We start from the raw sequence: 20173 nt of genomic DNA, 5'->3' as shown, positions 1-20173 counted from the left end.
TCAGAGTAACATTTATAACATGGATTAGTCTACTGAAACACCAAAATTGAATGTCTTACTAAGTAATCAGGAACAGACTGCCGCCCATGTCCCTAATTCTGGTAATACCAGTAAGCAAAAATGGAAAAGGAAAACAGGATGTTTCAAACTACGTGTGGTGCTGACTACTGGAGAGAAGCAACACAAAAACGGTGACTGTATCACATGCTCACCACTCATTAAAACCAGGGACTCATAATTCGATTGAAATTTCTATAGTGGCTGGTCTGACTGTCGCTGTGATGCTGCAGTGCCTAGGCATCACTACGAGCTTGATGTGAAGTCACTCCATTCCGTGGTTCTGGTATGTTTCTCTACAGTGTAGAAAATATGCATAAACGGAACTAATAAGAGAGAAGGATAAGATCTCACTGGAAGCAACCATATCAATCCTCAACAGTATGTCCAAATCGTCAAATAGGCTTGACACGCGACTATAAAAGCCACATTCTGAGCTCATAAATCGATGAAATTACCGAGTGCTGCTGTCAACGATGAGGGGAAGTGGATAAGCGTTAGAAAGGGAAATGGTAAAGCGCAGCTCCTATCTTTGACTGGAATTTTGTTTATTCCCTGTTACAGTAAGTTGCTAATGATTGCTTCAGACCTGGGAGTCTGAAATATTTTGGCTGAACAACTGTCTGTAAATACTCGCACTTTTTATTAGTGATGTGGTAGATCTTCAAGTTTCAGCACATGTACAGTAGAACTGTTGTAAAGTTGATATTGAAAATTCTGGATTTAGCGTTAACTAACAGTTCTATCGAGTTTCACGTACTGTTCAATAATCGGAATACTCTCTTTACTTTTCACTTTGTCCCCACATCCTTATAAGGTCCAACTTGTTTACCAGTGATACTACACCTACATCTCTCAGATACTAATAGTCAGGTGATTTGGTTGCTGCTCCCTATGTTTCATTTTGAGATCTTGGTTTATCCTTTGTTAATCTTTAGTCGTGCTGCTGCTGAAGCCATTGACACACTGGTTGTATTTGTCTGCATCTGTTTCTGTGTATTCGATAGCAGTTTTTTTAGCTATCTGTAAAATCGATGTCCTCCAAACGAATTCACTAAATTCCAAGCCAACCATGAAATGTCGGAATCTTTGTAACACAGTCAACAACCGGAAGAGCGAAGACGAGAGAAGATAGATTTGTCCGACACCAATCTCTACTTGAAACGGATCTGTGAGTCACTCTTTATGTATGACTTTGCGATTCAAACTCATACGCGTTCCATATGATGGTGACAATCTTCTCAGGTACTTTAAATAGTAGAAGATTCCACATGGTTTTCCTATCCTCCGTGTGAAGTGCTTTCTCATAATGTGGAAAGTTGATGCATGGTTTCCACCCAATCGATCGTTCAACAATGATTGTATTGTCGCAAGTTGGTCGATACGAGAGCGATCCTTACGAAATTCACCTTGGTCTGGAGCTTAAACGTCTAATGAATAAATCTGTCCTCTTACTGACACTTCATGAGAACCTTACATGCATTGAAAGTAGTAAGATATCTATGTGATTCCCTCACTTACTAAGATATTTCTTTTCACCCCCTGGATGTCAAAAAACTATTAACCTCGTGATTACCAAGGGATGTCGGGTATCACTATGAGGTGCTATAACTCTCCTGCATGATGGCCTGTAGCGATAGAGAAGTAATGCTAAGTTGAATGATTTAAGCAACGTTAATCAGTTAATGGACAATGGTGATGATGAAGACTGACCTTCTAAGATGGAATTAATGTAGACTGTCCTTAATATTCCTCAAATAAACACGGTATATCTGGTGAAACCATGTTTAGTAAGTGGGTTCAAAATATGCGGAACATGAAAAGTTTACTTGCACTTTTACTAATTCGTGAATGTTCTGGTTTATGAAACGGTCAATACGTTCTTTTAGTTCTTCAAAATTACTCTAGTGTATTAAAAGATCTCTGTCTAAAACCCGTATGGTTATCAGTTACTGGTAACTACGTATATTCAAATATCAAACTAACTCTTTATCACCACAAACGTACTTTGAATTTCACTCAATAAATAAACAATCCTATATGTACATTTAATATCTTTTTCGCACTAACGAGAACTCTTATTACCTCTCTAAACATTCCGTGACACAACCACATATACTTAACGTTAGCATTCAATTTGTAGCTAATAAACTAAAGAAATCTATCATTTACTCCATTTATTTACTGCGTCTCAATCGGTATCATGATGATCCTATTACTGCTTTTCTAAAGTACTAAACTACATACGGGGATTAGTGACATTTGATTTCAAATGAATTACTCAACAATATCCACACACTATAGATTATACGTCCTGGACCCGATTGTTGTTGCTACCATGACGTGATGGTTGGGCTTGCATATCATAATGAACCAATCGAGCTATACCGACTGGAACAACCGTTCCTAAGGTCCTACTATCCCAGACAGGCCGAGTGAAGAGTGGTAAGATTAAAAGCAGCGAATCCAAGGTCTGAGGGCGAAGTCGTACTACTGACTGTACAGAGGTGTGACAGCAGTAAGGTGTTTCTTTCAGACAAGCAGCATAACAGTGATGCTGCTTTCCCACAAGAAAGGTGGAGTTAGAACAGGTCGACCCTAATAAAGCATACCTTTCCTTATCCCATGTATTTCTGTCTCTGGCAGCAAGTTCCCAACAAGTACGGTGCTAACACGAAAATTACTCAAAAACGGTCGTGTGTGACCGACCTCAAGCAGTTGTCCCTTGGACATTGTGGTCACGCTCTTAGGTCACTAAGACCACCTTTTATCCAATTTCCTTTTCAGGTACCTCCAGAAGAACCCTTCCACAGTGTAAGCAATCGCGAAGTGATAACCGCCCTTATAATTCTAACAGCACTTAAGATACGTACGGGATGTTACCTACTGTTTATGAAGTAAGAGAAAAATCAAGAAGATAGAAAAACACCAAAAATAAAATCAACAATGAATTTAATTCAATTCATTAATTGTTTTTAACAATTATCTAAATAAAATTTAAAGAAAAAATTAACATGTGATCATTAGGCTTAAAAGTTCAAAATAGGAAATTGTATACAATATAGTGAATGAAATAACTTTTATCCTTAAGAGTTCATTATAATACAACTAGATAATACATTATTTTCATATGATAATTATCAAATCCAACTTTTTTATTTATTTAGATATACAAGCTTTACGATAAAGTTCTCTAAATGTTTTCAGATCATTAAATAGTTCATCAGCAGTATATTTTGCTTGATCTAAAGCAAGATAATTAGCAACCTATTGTCAATAGAAGCATTAAAAAGAAGAAGAAAAGAAATGTAAATATATAAATAACATAAAAATATTGTTCCATTCACTATAAATAAGATTATGGAAACTAGAGTATGCTAAGAGATGGTAGAATCATATTTTTTTGTTTTTTTAGGAATCAGTCATGAGCATTGTTGCATTTTAAACATTATCAAACAGTATCTACTAAATAAGAACTTTCGTCTAAATTTGAACGAATAGTTTCACAATATTTGGGCGCCGAGTTAATGTGAGTCATTAAAGAGGAATAATATGTATTTGTAAAATCTCAGCGAAAGAATTTGAAGTAATTCTAACGTTTCGCCTGGCAATCTGGTCCAAGCTTTTTCAAGGAAAATATAATCAAACAACAAAATTATCGAATATAAATAGGTACATGGTTCTTCGGTTTACTGTATACTGAATAAGTCATCCAATCAACGTGAAGGATTTTATAAATAGGTATTTGCATTAATATGCAAGAGACATGTTTATATGAAAATAATAAAGGTCAACCAAATAAAAGTTCAATTAAAAAATAATCAAGGGAAAAGAAAGAATAAGGAATTGTCGTGTTATCCTAGGCCACAGAATGACTTAAGGATTACAAGGTAAATTCAAGGTTAAGATAAACTTGTTATGTTCACAGATTGAAATCATGAGCCAGTTGAAGCTAGACCACAATTGAGAACCTGAAAGCACTGGACGGCCGTTTCGTCCTAGTATGGGACTCCTCAGCAGTGCTCATCCACGGTCCCGCACCCCGCGGGATTCGAACCCGGGACCTACTGGCTTCGCGCGCGAGCACTTAACCATTAGACCACCGAGCTGGCATCCAACGGTGTTAATGTCTAACTTGTTATTGTACACATAAGGACAGGGCATGTGATATGAAACGAAAAAGTGTTAAGATAACAGAATGTGTGTATACGTAAGTGATGTGATGACATTTTGACAGCATTTTGTAATAAAACCATAAAATAAAGTTTCGACATTTAGTGTTAACATTGTATTCACTCAATTCATCCGTAAATTAATCACAATATAATATAGAACGCTTATGAAAACATACTACTTATAAATACGAACAAAGGTCTGGTGAACAGTAAACTATTCGTTCTTACTACAAGAATGTGATACGGAAAAGATAATGCATAAAATGAGAAAGAAACAGTTTATTAATATAAAAACGATACAACTGAAAGTGATCTGAAATAGAACAGTTTCATTCAATCAAAACTGTTAAAATAAACAAATTACTACTTTTATCACTGTTTGCTCATAGCTTGATTTTGCTTTTACAACCTGAAGAAAGTATCACACAATTAAATCGACAAAATATCACTTACTTAAAAGAACCAAAAGAGCGATGAAATTTATTTTCATCAGGGATGTACACTAATATTTATATGAATGATTTATAACAATGAAATAATACTCATGGAGTAGCTGCATTACGTAACTTGACTGAATACAAGAAAATGGTATTCTTTAGTCAGTCTGTTCTTAGATAAATAAATTATGCAGAATGATAAGATCTATTATTTCCATATTTTATTCTGAATTTACACATAAAGATGAAGTCATCTGAACGTTAAATAACCTGGTAGTTCAATACTGCTACTACTAATAATAAAAATAATAATAGCTATATTCACTAACGTAAATTCTATTACTGCAAGTAGATACCAATTGGTAAAAGATCTATTTATGAAATACATTTAAATTGCAACTACTCAAAAATATTTTAGAAATATTTCCAAAAGCCGGAATGTACAACTCATCTTAAAATACGGATAGCTGAATGAAAAACAAATCATATTGTACCATGAGCTGAAGGTAATGCTAATGTTAAGTCACCCATATAGAGCACTAATATAAACCACCACCTTATATCTCAGCATAGTGCATTTAATGTTGAGTTATCTAGACTAATGATCGATAAAATTCAATTAGCACTAAGGTGATTTTGACATATGTGACATTGGTTACTACGCGGTGACCAATCGGTTGTAAATACATCTCAGTTTTACAGGAGGTAGGCGATAACTCGGATTTCTCAGTGGTAACGTGACTGATTGTGAAGCTGGATGACACTGGATTGAATATTCTGGGGAGCATTATTTCTCTCAAGATTACAGGTACACCTTGCCGATAAGTGTCAAATAGCCCGAAACTTAGTTTCACGGTTTTTTGTCGACTACCACTAACCACCACCTTGATATAAACCAAGCTGGAAACCAGAGGAGCATTTACCAAAGTGGATTTTTTTAAGTTTATTTGCATTTAATATTTCCGACATCTTCACCATACTACATCCTGTTCAAGGGTGTTAAATATAGAACTCCAAACTATTAAGAATGTCGGAAATGGTTCTCTCCACAGAATTGTTATTTGATTCTTAATCTTTCTTTAAACATCTTTAATATTGAAGCTTGAGTATTCTCTTTTCATCCCTTCAAGAATTCCGGGCTACTTACCTTATTTTTTTAAATACTTTAAAATACACACAACTCTTTTACTATGCTAATGAAAACCATCGAGTGGACTGATGATGTCCAGTAAGCCTTATTTGAGAAACAGTAGACTAATGCATATGTCTTTCTTTACTAATTCATAATTTTTCAAAGTGAAAACAAATAAGATCCGTTTAAATGACAGAGTTACAGTAATTCAGTTCGTTAATATGTTTCAACGCAAGTTCGAAGTTATGGTGAAACGTAACAGTTCTTATGAACATAACGTTATCAAGTCGGAAGCACACGCAGGTAAATGTCTAATAGATTGAGAAAAGTATTCCGTGTTCTAACAGTTTTGTATGGAACGAATACTATAAATAGTTTAAACCGGTTGTTTTATAATAAAATCACCCTAATAGTTTGAACAGTGATGAAATGTAAACACAATCGCTAGCAAATTTATTAAAGCTAACTTATTAAGTATAATTTTCTGGGTAAAATGGTCAAAATGTGAATCATACAAATAAATACCTCGTTATATCTTTCGGTAAATGTTTTGTGTAATTCACTCAGTAACATTAATTCTTGCATTGCATGAGCTAAAAATTGTCCCACCACTAAACCAAAACATAAATTTGCTTTAAAAGCATCTGATTTAGGATCTGAATTAGATTTGATAACCCATTCCGTGTTGTTTGAATTTGCGACTCCACCAACTCCTCTTAAATCTATTTCTAAACGAGCAACGTCACGTTTCGTTTCGACCAGTTTCTCTTCAATTGTTTTTGCGCAGTATAAACTTTGTGCAGCATCTAATGTAGGCATTTCATCAGACCATGAATGAGCTTCCTCAGTAAAACTATAAGATATCAAAGGAAGTTGAATATTTATGTATCTATGTGTCTTACAGTCATTTAAAAATTCTATAAAAATGTGCCTACTTTATACATCGCTATATCAATTTTTTTAAAACTTTACTGCCAAGTTACTTACAATAAATATGAAGTACGATGAGAAGTAAGAAATTCTGACATAATACTATTTCACTCTTCAAATATCCATCGGACCAAAAACATATCAATAATTAGGTATCTTTATAGATTAATAAAACTCGATCTCCACTAGTAGACAAAAATGAAATTAGTTGATCACTGAGTGGTAACCGATATGAATATCTTAGTCCTTCAAGATTAGAGGTTCGCCTTGCCAACTAATAAGAGATCTAGGTCTAGGGTGCCCTCCTGACTGCCTTCTATCCCCGAACATCGAAAAACATTAAGAAAGAGGAGGTATTAGGCAGTTGTTTCATTCTAACAAAAGATTTGCCGGCACAATTTATACTAAAGTTTTATTGTTTTCCCATCGATACTCGTTTATTATTAAAAAGTTGAAAAAACGTAAGTTCATCAGCTTGAAATTTTTTCGCCACAGCTCTATTACTCAATTTATGTAAATTTAAGCCTTAACTATTGAAGTCTACGACTATAACCGTATGATCATAATGATGACGGACAGAACTTTCCTACTTATTCATGATATATATATATATATATATATATATATATATATATTCGGATGTAGAAAAACGAAAAAAAACTAGAGTGACTTAGTTGCAAACTAAAATACAATTTTCAAAATAATGTTTGTCAGTATATTCCTTACTTGAGTTCCATTAATTCTACTAAATAATGGATTAAATTCCTTTGGTTAGTTATATCACGAGTATCAGCCAGTCGGACTAGATTTCTAACTTCAAAACCAAGAAAAGGTTTACGTTTTACGAATCCATGCGAAGCTGTTAGGCCTGAGTGAGCAGATGGTAACTGAGTAGATTCATTAACTGAGCATTGTCTAGTGGCATTTAAAGCATTAATCAAAGCTAGCGCACATGAAAGGACATGACAGAAGGAATTAGAATGTCTTATCTCGAAAAGACATTTACATGCAGATGAAAGTGCCTGCTTTAATTGATCAACAGTTGTATCGAATTGGAGAAGCATGCGTAAAGCATGGAGATGAGCAGGTAGTCGATGGCGAAGTTGAGATATCATGTAAAGGAGTTTCTCTGCTTCAATGAGATTCTACAAAAGGAAAAAAAATCATATTTAAAAGTTTGATTGGTTAACAGAAGTTGTATGACGCATAATTAAACTACATCATTCAATGTCTCAGAAAGGATTGTTAGCATAAGTTAAATCTATCCACTATATACAAATATATACAGCTTTCCGATCATTTTATTAAGATTGTCTATGTAATGTAAGTACATTAATCTCTTACCGAGGTTTCCAACTGACATTCAGACAGTTTTAGTATGATGTCCATCTGGGGTGTAAAGTTGATCAGGGTGTCTAACAAAGTTTCAGGTATCGACTGGAACGAGGTTGTACTAGTCAAGAAACTCGATTTATCTTCACTTTTATGTTTTGTATTCTCATTTGGAAAGGATTTGCTGCGACGAAGGTTAACTGTTGTCTTTAGTTCAATGACAGATCGAGCTACGTCCTCTGGATTCAAATGCGCTGATGCCATAGCTATAGCTATCGCCTGAGCTGCTTTCACTGGCAATAGATCCAATGTTTGAGTACGAGAGGCAAGACTCTGAGATCCGAAACGTATTGATCTCCTCATAGACGTGTTTGCATTCGAATGTATTGATAATCGTGGGTTTTGGCTAGTTTTTGAACCTGGGGTATTGAATAAAGATGTTACAGTACTCCCACAGTCTATTTCCAATTTATCTGATGACTAAAAATAGTCAGAAAACACAGAAGCATAATCAAAATAGACAAGAGCTTTCAAACACTACGTGGAAAAATATCCACTGGATATAAATGTAGTGAAAACTTTACATGATATAATTTAGTAAAGTGTTCATTAGTACATTTACCTATCTAACGAGCATACCACACATTCTTATATATGTAGATACATTATAAATGAAGTTTAATTCAAAGTATATTTACATGCTGATTGAGTAAACTACTTAAGTAATCGAATATCAAGAAATAGTAATAAGTTAGAGAAAAGAAACTCTCCTACTTGAGAGAAAACTTAGAAAAATGGCTTTTGCATAACGAGTATCTAAATGAGTCTAAAATGTTTTTGCTGGACCACGAATATTTTGTCTCCTCAAGATGCTGATCTTTTGTGGATGATTATTACTGACGGCAGGCCTTGAAAGGTTAGTTTGGTCAACTTCATTTTGCTAACAAATAATTTTAATTACAATGGCATTTCAAGCAAATATCCTTTAATACTGAACTTAATATATTCTTGAAAGTCTTTAACATCGCAGTTCAGGAATTGGATTCTGTCGTCCTTGCGACTGGTCGATTGGCAACTTCACTAAGATTCAAATCCCACACAGATATATGATCTTTATAGAGCTAACGGAAGTTACATGTAGTAAACAAATCATGACATAAATGAATTACAGTCTTAAGTTCACATAAACCAATTGAACAACTCATCAAAAGAACACTATTTACACGGTACTTTCAAACTATCTCGATGAAATGGTTTGGCGAGAAAAAAATTAAAAAAGAATGAAAAATTAATCTTAACACTAACCATTGCTTTATTTCCTTTGATCCGAAATCTTCTATGAAGTTGACGGACGAATTCTTCACTCAGTAAATCACTATCATCAATAAATACCCATACAGAATTTTCTTTCAAACGACATTTGCTCAACTATTGAAAAGTAATAAATGTTTACATTGTTATTTTTTGTAAAAAAAGCCATAAAGATTATACTGAAATTATATTGTTCAGTTTGACAGTGATATAAATCAAAGTGAAGAATTCATCACTTGGAAACATTTATAAGTATTTTTATGGTAGAAATCATTCTCTTTTGGTTTGGTGCTTATTTATTATAAACATGTATCACCTAAACAAGTGTGTTTATGTTGATGATATGAATTAATATGAAGCTTAATGTATTCAAAAGTTGAATGTGATTCTTCGGAAAGTAGTAAAAATGTGATTATTATTTATATCAATAGAAAATATAGCTTTATGAATATAAAGTCTGGTTCAAAAAGACCTTAAAAATACAAACTTTGAAGTATCATAACAAATTAGTGCTTAGTAGTTCATTTTTTGTTTTACTTTTCATGGAGTGTTATGAAAGTCACAGAGTAAGTACAGGTTTTTGCACCAGAATTGAAATATACCTAATGAACACAAATATGAGAATTCATGCGACTACAGAAGTCAAAATTGTAATATGGAGTTCCAGCTGGTGATCGAAAGGTTGAAATCCGCTTTTTAAAACACTGATACAATAATTTATTCATCCAAATATGAACTAATGGAACACACTAATGAATCAGACTATTTAGTCTTATCCTTTCAGTTAATCGGCTTTTTCGGTCTTGAATTACTTTTAACGCTGTAGGAATTCGGAAAGTTTATGAAAGACTTTAGACCTACTGGAGATACACAGGCCTTCTTCAGCCTAAACGGAGCAGAAAACGTTCTTTTCGGCTTCATATTGTACGGCATTGGAGATTCTGGGAAATAAAACGAAAATTATCGTTAAAATAATGCCATAAACTGTTAAAATTATATATCAGTCATGAGGGCCAAAACCTTTGTAGTTTCTTAATTCTCAAACCATGAATAAATCGATCGTCATTTAAATTGGAAAGAAATCGAAGCAATAGTTACATCAATTATTGTAAGAAGGACCAAACATAGAGAATATGGTTTCATAAGAAGGAGGAAACTCTAATCAGCAAAGCACAGTCGACGGGATTTTTATGGAGTATAATTTAATTTCATATTGAGTAGAGGAATTGCAAAGTGAAATATACTGAGAGTAAGTGACATGAAAACATCTATCCGAAAACTCAGATATGTGAGATGGTGGAGATTTGTAGCTCAGGTGAATAATTTATGTGTAGTTTCCTTGATTTTGTGAGTTGATGAGTTGTTGCTACTGTAGTTTGGAATTTTATCAATGTGGATCGGACACCGACATACTTGAGTCCCCAGTTTTTTTGCGCCAGTACTGTTCCTTAGTACATCCAAGGATAATACCGCGAACAAACGTTATTCAGCAGGACAAGGACACAGTGCACACACTTGCAGAGTAGAAAAATGAGGAAAAATATCTAAAGACTATCATTCAGAAGAACGACTACCCAATCAGCTTCAGCAAAATATATCAACCAAACGCATCAGCAGAAACAAAATAAAGTACAGAAACCAACAAATGGATCATCCTACAATTCATAAAAGACATATCAGTAATTGCAACGAGATGTAGCACACAACCAACAAAACCACTTCAATCAATCCTATACAAACCAGAGGACGAAATGATAGATGAAAAATCGAACATCATCTACAAAATAAGTTGTCCCAACTGCGAAAAACACTACATCGGAAAAAGTGGACGCTCCTTTCATCTTCACCTGCATGAACATCAATTAGTATTCAAACGCCATGACATGTCTTTGCTTGTATCAATGCATGTAGACAACTGTGGACACATATTCGATTGGAAACAATGTTGAGATCTTAGATAGAGGCAATTCTAAAAACACCAGAGAATTTTTAGAAGCTTAGCACTCAGATCAATCAGTAATCAAAAAACACATTGAAGTCGGTCTGATTTGTCAACCAATACAAAATCGCGGACAAATACAAGACCAAAAACATCAATGGGAGATACAATCAAAATAAAGAAGTAATCAATGACAGTTCAAAAATGAACAATTACCAATCAAGATCAAGGTCGATAGGACAAGCTGTGAGACATATGTGGAGAAATTCAAACACTTCACTTCTACCTGAAGTTTGTGCTGATAACGTTGTTCAGAAGAACAATCAAAGCATCACGACCAAACCATCTAGCTCAGAAAATGGGACTAAATCTTGACCCAGAAATTTCAAAGCAGATAAAAGTCTGAACAATAATAATACTTTCTACGCATGTTACGAGTAATTAATCGACAGATATGAAACCAGTAGATGGATTGTGTATGGATCATGTATTCCTTTTACTGAAGAAAACCTACTAGAACCGTGTGATATTCTAAAGGAACCATGCTTGCAGTTATATTTTAACAAGAAAATATCATGAAAGATACTAGACGATATCCAGGCTTCAAATATTACATAAATGTTTACATCACATCCCACTGTGTTCGTACTCACACAAACATATGGATGTGTGATTTTAATATGTAATTAATGATGACTTAAATTGTTTTAAAATATTGTAGTTTCAAACCGAATCCAAGTATCCGGTGAATGTAGGTGACGAATATTCATTAAAGGAAGTAAAAAGTTGACTAAAAACACCCTTTTTATGAATGACCAGGAGCGAGCAACCTAATTTTTCTCTTATACTTAACTTGGACTGACCTTTTTATTTCTCATATTAATATCTTATCAGGTTAATGTATGATAAGATTACTATTCAAAGCGTATTACGTTATATCATATAGATCAGGCGAACATTTTACTCCTCTTACGTCATCACACAGAGTCACAATATGAACAAATGAGTTAAACTGAATACGTGTTTTGAAACGACCAAATTTTAGAATAAATGAAAAAAGTCAATACGAAAACAAGACAATCAACTTATAGGAATTGGTATTTAGAGAAACATAAATAAGACGTTGTAAACATTTGACATATTGCTGTTAGTGAAAGGATTACTGAATTTAGGTCAAAGTAGTTTGACAATACTTAAAGGACTAAAAAGTCCAACTTTTCAAAAAAGCATCAAGAAGAAGTAGCTGTACATGGTACAATTCAAAATATCTAATGCTATAAGATTAAAAAAACACCTTAAACTAATCTTTTCAAAAATAAATTGCTAATACTTAAATATCTAGGAACTTTTTGAATGACATACCGTACTACACTAGTGACCTAATTATGATTACTTTCTAAGGATAAGTAAATATAGTATTAAACGAGTTCAAAATCATTCACTTTCCAAAACGTTTCTGCACTGAAAAGCTATATCCATTATTACAAAAAAAGTTAGTCCTTTCTAATATTCTTGTCACTTTTGTAAAATTCTGTTAATTATACGAACTATGGTAACATATATTCATAAGATAACATACTTTTCTGATGGTAAAGTATAATACACTTTGAAACACAAAGTAGGTGTGAGTTGATTATACATTGACTATACATTGAAGGATTGATTACTTTCAAATATTTGTATACCACTACTACTACTATTACAAAAGTAGGCAGTATTATACTTGGAAGATGAACACTTCATGTTTATCCGTAGAACTTTGAAATACGAAATGCTCATTTGTTCACTGAAAAAAGTGAACGTTTATCCTGACTTCAACCTAAGTATCTTAGATTGATAAGCTCTGAGAAAAATGTATCAACACATTAAATTATACATTGTTGTCTCATACAAACCTGTAGACCAGTAAATATATTAAATAACACTAACCAGGTATAGTGTGAGTCAAAGAACCTGAAGCTGATGAAACAGATGTGGGTGGCAGAAACATGGGTGGAGGTGGTGGTGGGGGCGGCGGTGGTGGTGGTATTTTGAAGCATCCGTTGTCGTAAGGTTGGTTAGATTTGTTTATTGGAGTTGTAAGCGGTTCAACCTCATGGTGTTTATTTGGAGTATTCACAAAACTTTCATTATTCTTTTCTACAACTTCAGGTCTTCCAAGAGAATTTGGAGAACTCAATAAATTTGTGACTTCTGACACGTAACCAGAAGAGTACTGTGAAGATGGTGATGGCTCGCTAGTAACGTCTTTCATTTCCTTGAAGTAAAAAAGAATAAACGTTGAAACTTCCAGAAACTGACCTTTAATGAATATGAACTTATCACCAAATATAAACCAGTGTTGTAAGCAAGTACTCAGTGGGTTATAATTTGTAGGAAGGATCCCAGAGATTTCTTAAAAATTAAGCTAGATTTAAATTTGAATATTTGTCATACAAGTGATAACATGGAAAAAATATTTTTGGTATAGTTGCAATTCCTATATACATATATTCACGTATGCTATTTGTATTAAGTGCTAATTTGATTACATGAAATTCAAGATGTAGTAACTTCCATAGATTGATTCACTTTATGACATAATGTTACTTGGATTTTAGTCAATATTACTATCATTTTTCAACTTGTTCACTAAATCGTGCTTTAATCTTTTCTTGTATGGAAACATATTTCCTGTTCGTACAAGATTACAAGTTAGATCATTTAGTATACTTTTATTTGAAAAGTAATCGAAGCGCCTCAGATTTCATGACAATAAACGTTTTAAAACTAAATTTAAAATACTAGTTAACAATCGAAACCATTAATAAAGTAGGAAGAACAAACACAAAAGCAGATGACCATGAAAAACAGTATTTACTTATTTGATTACGTATATTTATATTCAACGAATGCATTGCATTAAATCCATCAGAACTTGATTGTGCATGGTAATAACATTATTTAGTAATATTCAGAAATGAATGTAACTGATACAATTAGATGTGAACACTTTCTAACGAATGCGCTTCTTGTAGCATTTTAATTTTGATTAGAATAAGAAATATTTAACAATAGTAATATCATACCTCAGTTGATGTGGTCTGCTCTTCGATTAGTGATGTTTGTACACATTTTTCTGAAGTTCTACATCCTTTCAGTCGATTAACCGGTTCCCTTTCCAGTTCACGTATTTCAAGTATTCGGAATTTATTCATTAACTCCATATTCACATCATATTGAGCTAGCTGAACAAAATATTACATTGTATATATAAGTGAAAAGCATTTATGATATTAAGATTATATATGAATTGTTTCTTTATCTGGTAGAGCCTGCAATCATATACTTTTCATAACAAAAAACAATAGGGATAATTCTAATAAATAAAAATTTCTGAATTATGAAACATTATAGTATGGTCTGTATTTTTATGATATTCAGTGGGTACTCATTAGACCATTTATACTTCGATTCAAGAAGCTTAAGAAAAGTTAACTAATTAATTGAGTTCCGTCCCATTCAATACTGCACACTGTAATTCATGAAAGTCAACTTAAATTAAATCTCTTTCTTCATTTAAATTTAGGCTTATACTAAAGAAATTCGAAACTTGCTGCATATCTTTACTACAAATTAAGTTTTTTACTCATTCTCTGTTATTTTATGTCTATCTAAATTACCGTATTCAAAACTACATTCATTTGTTAGAGTGTTGATCCATCCGTAGAAAAAACCTAAACAATCAAATTATATTATTTCATAAAACTATCTATTAATTAAAAAAGGGTTCTGATAGTCAGTACATTCAAAGCAATGAATAAAATATCATGAATCTATGGACTTTTGTTTCACAAATTAAAACTATACTAAGCAATGTCAGTATGGTACTGGTATAATTGTTAAATTTGCAGTATACATTACCAGTTGACATTATAAATCCTCAAAACATCATACAATTCAGCAAACCAAGTACAGTTTCGTACTTTTGTGACTCAATATATGATTCCAGTTAGATCAGACGAATGATTGTTATCGAGTGATTTCTATTGAAATATACAACCTGACTACCCTCGTATATAATCATCGACCTAACTCGCGTTAGTGAATAACGGAATTAAATAAATCCAATACGAGAATGAATTTCAAATACATGTATTTCATACAATCATCGATCCAAACAGACGACCGCAGAAACGAAGCGAAGAGAAGGGAGCGAAGCGAAACAACACTCAATGGAGAGGGCATGTGCGCCAACTAAATTTAGCCAAGCGTGCATCGACGTTAATAGTTGAACAAAAATAAGTTACAGACACATAATGATTAAGATAAGTAGTTATCACACATACGATCATATAAAAAACAGTCATGATTAATAAGTGAATAAGTCAAGGGTAAAAACATGGTATGAGAATAATGAATAAACTGATCTATCCAGAGGCTAGAATAACCTATTTGGGCTTGACATATTATGAGCTCCTACAGTACGACCAACTTCGATTTATACTCATTACATTTAAGGTATGTATACTATCTGTACAGTACAATTAAATTTCAATTTGTAAATAGACTATACATCCTCTTACCTTGGTTTTTGGTGATATTTCTTGAGATCCAAATAAATATTTTGAATTTCGTACTAATTCAGTGGTGCACTTGCGGTTATACATACTACTATAAAACCGATTTTGAGATGTACGTTGAAAGTATGGATTACACTTCATTGAATTTATCTCTTTGTATGACTCAGGCTTTTCAAAATCGAATCTATAAAATGAATGAACTTATTACAAAGTGAATATTTTGAACTATCAGGAATTCCAAAAAGATAACTGAATACTTCTGTCTTGTTAGCGTTATGAAAAGTGTCAATGAAAAACACATTTGTGCATGAATGTACTTTAAATTATCTAGTAGAAATTATATAATCAAAAGTAAATTGTATTTGAATGAATGACAAGATTTTGGTAATAGGGAAGATCAGTTAGTGTATATAGGAAATCAACATTAAATATAAGTAATCACAAAATAACTGTATTTTGTAACAAACGAATGAAAAAATGCACTAGTCTAAAGTTTCAAAGAAATTACGGGAAAAGTGGTAGGGTAGCATTTGAATTGGTTGAACTGATTTAAGTCTGCTAAAGTCTAAAGTATTATTTTTTATTTATTTATTTGGACACATAAATATTGGTACAAGAGGGCACCAAATATGTATGCGTCATACAAAACAATGAGAATTCGAAGAAAAAAAGAGAAGGTAAGGAGCGCAAAAAAAAGAACGATAACGAACAGATTAGTGTAAGGTAGTGTAGTAATAATAATAATGAGGGGGAACAGAAACGCACAATCAGAAGAGATCTTTCAGTTAAGGAAGAAGCAACCACTTTTTATTAAGGAAGTAAAAGAAAGTTACAGCAGGATCGTCACTGGCTTCTATTCTGAGCCATATCTGATAACGTCTCTACTCGAGGACGTTTAGACAGAGCTGAATTTCCACCATAGGCGAGCTGCTGTATAAGTCGAAAAATAAGGATAGACAGAGTGAGAATAAAAGAGAGTGAACAAATGACGTAGCAAATAATAATAAGGCTCGGGGTGTGGCCCCCTAAGAAAACCACCTGCTTCTGTCTGGGCACCGGGGTAGTATCACAGCCCACACACACAAATATGGTGCGGCGCATATATATTTGGTGCCCTCTTGTACCAATATTTATGTGGTGAAATAATAATAATAATAATAATAATAATAATAAATAATGATAACAATAACAATAATAGTAATAATAATAATGTGAATCGTTTGATTGTTAATCGAAGCAAGAAAAGTATTTTCCATAATTATCGACAGTTCATCGTATTTGTGTGTGGGCTGTGATACTGTCCGGGTGCCCAGACCGAGGCTAAAGTATTAACCTAGGTTTAAGTGAGGATATAATAATCTTACAAAGTGGTATCAACTAGGCCCATTCAAACAATCTTATTCTCTAGTTTTGTGTGAAAAGAAAACACTTGAAGCTAAAAAAGAAAACTAAATTTGAATAGAATTTATGTTAAAATATAACATCAGTCATTAATAGGGAAATTTTGAAACATATTCAGAAAATCCATTAGATTTTAGTCTTAATAAACATGATAGAATATAAGAAGAAACATCCAGTAGTGAAAATTATTGCCCATTATGTTAGATCATTTTCAACAATATAAAGAGTATTTATATTAAAATAGTTAATGTTATGGTTACTGTATTGATAAATGGAAAAGGAAAATGTTCATTGCCTTTTTCTAGTATATAAATAAAGTGAATTCTGAGAAAATAACCAGATGGTATTAAAATAAGTCATTTTATTGTCTTTTGATTGTATACTATTATATTTGAAGTGAGATATTTTGCACTTTTATTGTTTACTAGTTTTATTCATTTTTAAATTTCTTGCATTTCAACTTAACTGATACCATCTGTAACTTCTTTTTTTGATTATCTTCCAAACGTTTATGATATAGATATATGAGTGTTGTAAAAGTTGACTGGTAGGCTTATTCCTTGTGTTGTTGGGCGACTAATATTTATAATATACTCAAAGATTGATCAGTTCATAATCTCAATTAAAAAAATTCAACAATCTTCACAATTCTATATTGATAATTATCATGTACTCGCTAGGGACTAGCTTCAAGATGAATTTCCTGGAGTTCTAATGAGAAGTCGTGAGTAGTGGAGTTCATCCGTGTCTGTTGTAAGGAAGTAACTTACTGAAAACAATGGTGGATACGTCGCTCAGTTTCGTCTATTAGTTGAATTCAGACATTAACACCACTGAATGCCGGCTCAGTGGTCTAGAGGTTAAGCGTTTGTGTGCGAGACCGAAAACCTCGGGTTTGAGTCCTGTGTGTGGGATTGCGGATGCGCACTGCTAAGGAACTTAGCAGGCCGTCCATTTCTTCCAGATTTCCAATGGTGTTCTATTATTTATCAGTTCATTATCTCATTAAATGAAATATAGTTAGATAATGATAATCCTTTATTTAAAAATCATGGCTTAAATATTCTGAAGAGGTGATTAATACATTTTTCTAGATGTATGTAAATAGCATCACAAAAAACTATATTGAACACTGATGAGGGGCTTCAAAATAACACTAAGAAACTGAAAAGTACCTCCTGGTTTCCAACTATTTACCAGGTGTCTTCGTATGTAGATCATCAACATAGATGATCTATATAGAATGACTGGAGACCTACTCGAGTTAGACGAGAATAATGTGACGAACCAAATAACTTCAAAGTTACACTTTATAATCAACATATTATTATTATTATGTCGCAGAATGTTATGAAGCAATTCATTATACGAATATAATCATTACACTTCTATAGAATAATTCATTTACTCCTCTTTTGTAAACATTAGTTGTTATGGCAAAAATTATTGAAATTCAAAATAATGATTCATATTCGTTAAACTTCACAGAATAAAAAAAACAAACAAACATATCACTTACTGTTTATTCTTTTCTTCCATTTCTTTAGTACATTTTAATGAATTCATATTATCTCTTGTTTTCCATTTCGATTCTCGGAATGATTTATTAAATCGTTTAGTGAATTGATTAGGATTCTCATCATTATAAATATTTGTATTTGTTTTAGATTTTCGTATACTTAAATTAAATTTTCCAAATATATGTTTCCATTTTTTATATGTATCTATTGTAATCTCATTAAACTCATGTTTATCCATTACAAGTTAACTAATAATTGAGTTAAATGAATTGAATAAATATGATTTCAAGTGATTATCACTCATCAAAAAATTGATTACATTTACAATTTAGACAGAAAAAAAAGGGTAACCAACCAAACTAATTGGTTGTTGTTGTTGTTGTTGTTGTTGATGATGTTATTCACATTCTCATTGATGATTACTAATTTGAATAGAAAATGGTGAATAAAGTGAATAAACAGTATATATGTAGACTTATTATTGCGTAATATAGAATTGTTTCATTCAGACTAATTGACTATATTGCATAATTTTTTTCTTTAAAGGTAAATTTAGAAAAATGAAAACTTTAAAAATTTTATTTTAAAACTAAACTTACCGATGAATCATTTCTAGTCACGAAAAGTTGATAATAAGGTGTTTGATGAATCAATTGAATGGAATTTTTGTTGTTGGTGGTGGTGGTGGTGAAAATTGGTGAGTTTTGTATTACTGTAAATGTTGTCCTAAACATTTAAAAAGAAATCGAATGTACGTACATATCTCAATAGTTGAGATCATGGGTCAATTGAAGCTAGACTACCATGGAATACCTGGAAGCATTGGATGGCCGTTTCGTCCTATTGTGGAACTCCTAAACAGTGTGCATCCACGATCCCGCCCCCCGCGAGATTCAAATCCCAGCACCTATTGGTCTCGCGAGCGAGCGCTTAACCATTAGACTATTGAGCCGGCTGGCATCCAATAGTGCTAGTGTCTAACTTCAACTAATCCATGAAATTGAGCGACACACCCACCATTGTCATCAGTAAGTTACTATCTCACAACATATGTTTATTATTTATAGGGACAAGTTATCGTTATGAAACATTTTTTCAAGAAATGTGACTACAATTAAGTATAGACGAATTGAGACAATGATCATTTGAACTAATATTAGTATTAAATTGACAAAATTTGACTGCTATGACTTCAGTATTCATTAAGAATACATATTTAACCAGATTCCTTGTTGAAATTCGTTCCAAGCGAAGAAAATATATAACAAAGTGAAATCAACTAGAGAACCAGTGTAAGACAAGGACCATTCAACAAATATTCAGTCAACTTTTCACTTATATCAGTTTATAAACAGGTTTGATTGTTTTCAGGTCTCT

At 32.8% G+C, this 20173-nt stretch overlaps 1 protein-coding gene across 1 annotated transcript; it reads right to left on the bottom strand.

Annotated features, from left to right (window-relative positions):
- Nucleotides 1-3072: 3072 nt before the first annotated feature.
- On the bottom strand, nt 3073-19145 carry GRID2IP (Delphilin). The gene is made up of 10 exons (XM_051208695.1): nt 18796-19145; nt 15879-16059; nt 14382-14540; nt 13243-13570; nt 10236-10315; nt 9369-9491; nt 8076-8543; nt 7458-7876; nt 6327-6654; nt 3073-3324 (listed from the first exon to the last, which is right to left on the bottom strand). The coding sequence occupies exons 1-10, from the start codon at nt 19032-19034 to the stop codon at nt 3217-3219; spliced, it is 2433 nt and encodes an 810-aa protein (XP_051071953.1). The 5' UTR covers nt 19035-19145; the 3' UTR covers nt 3073-3216.
- Nucleotides 19146-20173: the final 1028 nt, after the last annotated feature.

The sequence above is a fragment of the Schistosoma haematobium genome, chromosome ZW, assembly GCF_000699445.3.
Source record: "Schistosoma haematobium chromosome ZW, whole genome shotgun sequence".
Classification (NCBI taxonomy): domain Eukaryota; kingdom Metazoa; phylum Platyhelminthes; class Trematoda; order Strigeidida; family Schistosomatidae; genus Schistosoma; species Schistosoma haematobium.
This window is presented reverse-complemented; position numbering and strand designations above follow the sequence as displayed.

What these genes read in the sequence shown, in the direction of transcription:
- GRID2IP (XM_051208695.1), bottom strand. Translation starts at nt 19,034, where the DNA reads ATGGATAAACATGAGTTTAATGAGATTACAATAGATACATATAAAAAA. An exon ending in ATGGAAGAAAAGAATAAACA is followed by an intron (nt 16,060 to 18,795) that starts GTAAGTGATATG and finishes TTCATTTTATAG; the next exon opens with ATTCGATTTTGAAAAGCCTG. An exon ending in AGCAGACCACATCAACTGAG is followed by an intron (nt 13,571 to 14,381) that starts GTATGATATTAC and finishes TTTTACTTCAAG; the next exon opens with GAAATGAAAGACGTTACTAG.